At 44.0% G+C, this 2,647-nt stretch overlaps 1 protein-coding gene across 1 annotated transcript in view; it reads right to left on the bottom strand.

Moving 5' to 3' along the window:
• Positions 1 to 914, bottom strand: part of DERL3 (derlin 3) — a 23,152-nt gene extending 22,238 nt beyond the window's left edge. Inside the window, exon 1 of the mRNA XM_018565897.1 lies at positions 843 to 914. Within this exon, the coding sequence (XP_018421399.1) occupies positions 843 to 914 (72 nt within the window). The remainder of the gene's footprint in view (positions 1 to 842) is intronic.
• Between the last annotated feature and the right edge of the window lie 1,733 nt (positions 915 to 2,647).

Raw genomic sequence — 2,647 nt, 5'->3', positions numbered from 1 at the left:
CCACTGTCCCCAGCAAGCAACACCCCCGTCCCCCAGCCGACTACCTTTCACGGACGAGTAGACAGTGAGGGGAGAGCCCTTCCTCTCAGCTGTCACAAGAGCTCTAGCTCTAGTTAGACACAGGCAACACGGGCAGCAACCTACGTGCGTCTTATGGTCAGGTGCATCTAATGGAGCAAAAAATACGGTAATTCAATAATACCCCTTTTCCCCTGGGTGTTCATTTGTACAACTACTTTGCAGGCAAAGGCTCTCATTCTATAGTTGTCAACATGCAACGCATCCACCATTGAGAACTGCTTGCTGTGTGTTGTATTTTTCACAGTATCAGTGCTGTTTTGTCCCAGATTGAAATGCATATAAAGGTATTGCGCTAAATTTCATAGTTTATAGACTCTTATTATATTTGGACAGCAACTATCAACATAACAAAATACATTTGTTTAACGTATTTAACTTTAAATGCACAGACATTGAGAACAGATAGTCACTGAATATAAAAAAATGGGTTCTATTGTGATGTTAGTCAATGTTTAAAGTGAAGGAACTAATGTCCAAATCTGTGTAATGTCTCTGGAAAAAAGGCAATTATTGCCTTTCTGTAATTATTATTATTCAGGATTTATATAGCGCCAACAATTTGTGCAGCGATTTACAAAATGGAGGAGACAGTACAGTTACAATACAATTTTAGTACGATAGGGTTAGGAGGGTCCTGCGTGTGAGAGCTTACAATCTAGTAGGAGGGGCAAGTGATACAAAAGGTAATAATTGTTTAGATTTAGTTATTGGAAGAAGTTAAAGGGCAGTTATGTTGTGCGGCATTGCTGCCACCTCCTTACCACAGCAGCAGTAGTTATCAGACAGGCAGCGGTGTAAGCCCTGGTGACGGTTGGGATGTGTGGGTAGTCCATGCTATGTATATTCAGGGAGCCCAGCAATCTTCAGTGTAACAGCTGCTCTGCTCAGGTGCCAAGTGAGAAGTATATCCTCCTTCATTCTCTGCCACTTCCTCCTCCCATACATAAACCCATTGCTGTTCCCTGCCAACAACTGCTGTATTACCATTATCCTCACAGTACAAGTTCTGTCTTGACAGCGATGTACAGTATATCACTACAGCTATCCTTCACAAGGCATGATCAAAAGGTTCAGCAGCACCAATCCCATTTTTACGGATACTGAGGACGGTGGAAACTAATGCAGAAATAATTACCATAATGGTTTAGCAGCCCTATTCTTTCACAGAACGGTCCTAATTCCTGACCGGAAAAAAATGAATTGAATACAGACACACAAAGGTTGGACTTGATGGACCAGTGTCTTTATTCAACCTCAAATACTATGTAACTATGAAAAATGTGAAATGATTGTTTAAATGAAAAAGTAACACTGGTTAGATGGCTGTGTTAGTGCATTGCACAGTAAAGCTGATGTCAGATAGGCAATTCAGCCTCTAGAGACAAATCACCAGCAGCAGGATTACTATGGTCCCTATGGAATTGCTCCCTCTGTAGCCAGATGCAGCATTTTTTTGTTGCTCTGTTGCTGCCCTAAATGCTGCTGAATCTTGATTGCTAGCGATGGGACCGACATTTCACTGTCTCAGCTACAGAGGATGTAATTCCAGGGGGATAGACAGGCTGCTGGCAATTTCAGCAAAGCTCACCAGTGGCTGGATCACAAGTGACAGAGTTGCCCGTCTGACATGAGCCTAACCATATAGCGGATCTGCCAGTCTATCCCTTTCAGTACTAACAAACATTACCTCAGTGATGAAGACTTAGGGAGATATTTTTCTAGACGGATTGTTTTTTTTGAGCAGCAAATAAGGTGATTGCTAACAAGTCGTAAATCTCGGAATAGCAAATGATTAAAATGACATCTGAAGCCCAATAGTTAAAGCTGACTTCAAGACAAGCGGCTAAATCCCTGTCAGACGATACATCCAGTGAGACCTTTCTGCACACTACACTGCAACCCAGGCTGGTGTCTTTGTCAGTTACAGGCCCACCATAGCCTGTGACTGACAAAGAAAGAAATGCAGAACACTGAAAAAGTCATCACTCTGCTCTCTACTCCTATTGGAAGCTTCCAGTGTCAGAAGAACAGCAATGTGCCACACAGTAGAGCCTTATTAGCATACAGTGCTGTCCTTCCCTCTCCCAGTTAGGGCTCATTCACGTGGCCATTCCTAACCATAGGCTGACCAGAACAGAATTTGTGGGTCCAATATGGCCAGGTATACACATACAGCTGCAGACGGAAAGCCTGTACAAATCAATGTCAGGATAACACATTCCGCATGTAATCACTCAAGGAGCCGCTTATCTGTCCCTAAGCGCAGGTATTCACTCTGGAACTGCATTGCAGTGTAATGTATTGCTGGGATTTGTAGTCCTCTATACAGTGGCAGAACTACCAGGGTGACGGGGCCCTAGCATTTTGCCACTTGGGGTGCCCTGGTAACTGCTGAGATTGCAGGTTACTGGACCCCGCTGCTATCAGTCTGTGGCCCTCCATCTTTCAGACTCTACTGATTAACTGTATCACGATTGAGCTATGGTTTGATTTGGGGGGGGGGGGGGGGCCCAAAGAAAAATCTTACACCAGGGCCCTTTGTTCCTTAGCTCCGCCACTGCACTCA

Source organism: Nanorana parkeri, unplaced genomic scaffold (assembly GCF_000935625.1).
Source record: "Nanorana parkeri isolate BGI_ZX_2015 unplaced genomic scaffold, ASM93562v1 scaffold899, whole genome shotgun sequence".
Taxonomy (NCBI): domain Eukaryota; kingdom Metazoa; phylum Chordata; class Amphibia; order Anura; family Dicroglossidae; genus Nanorana; species Nanorana parkeri.
This window is presented reverse-complemented; position numbering and strand designations above follow the sequence as displayed.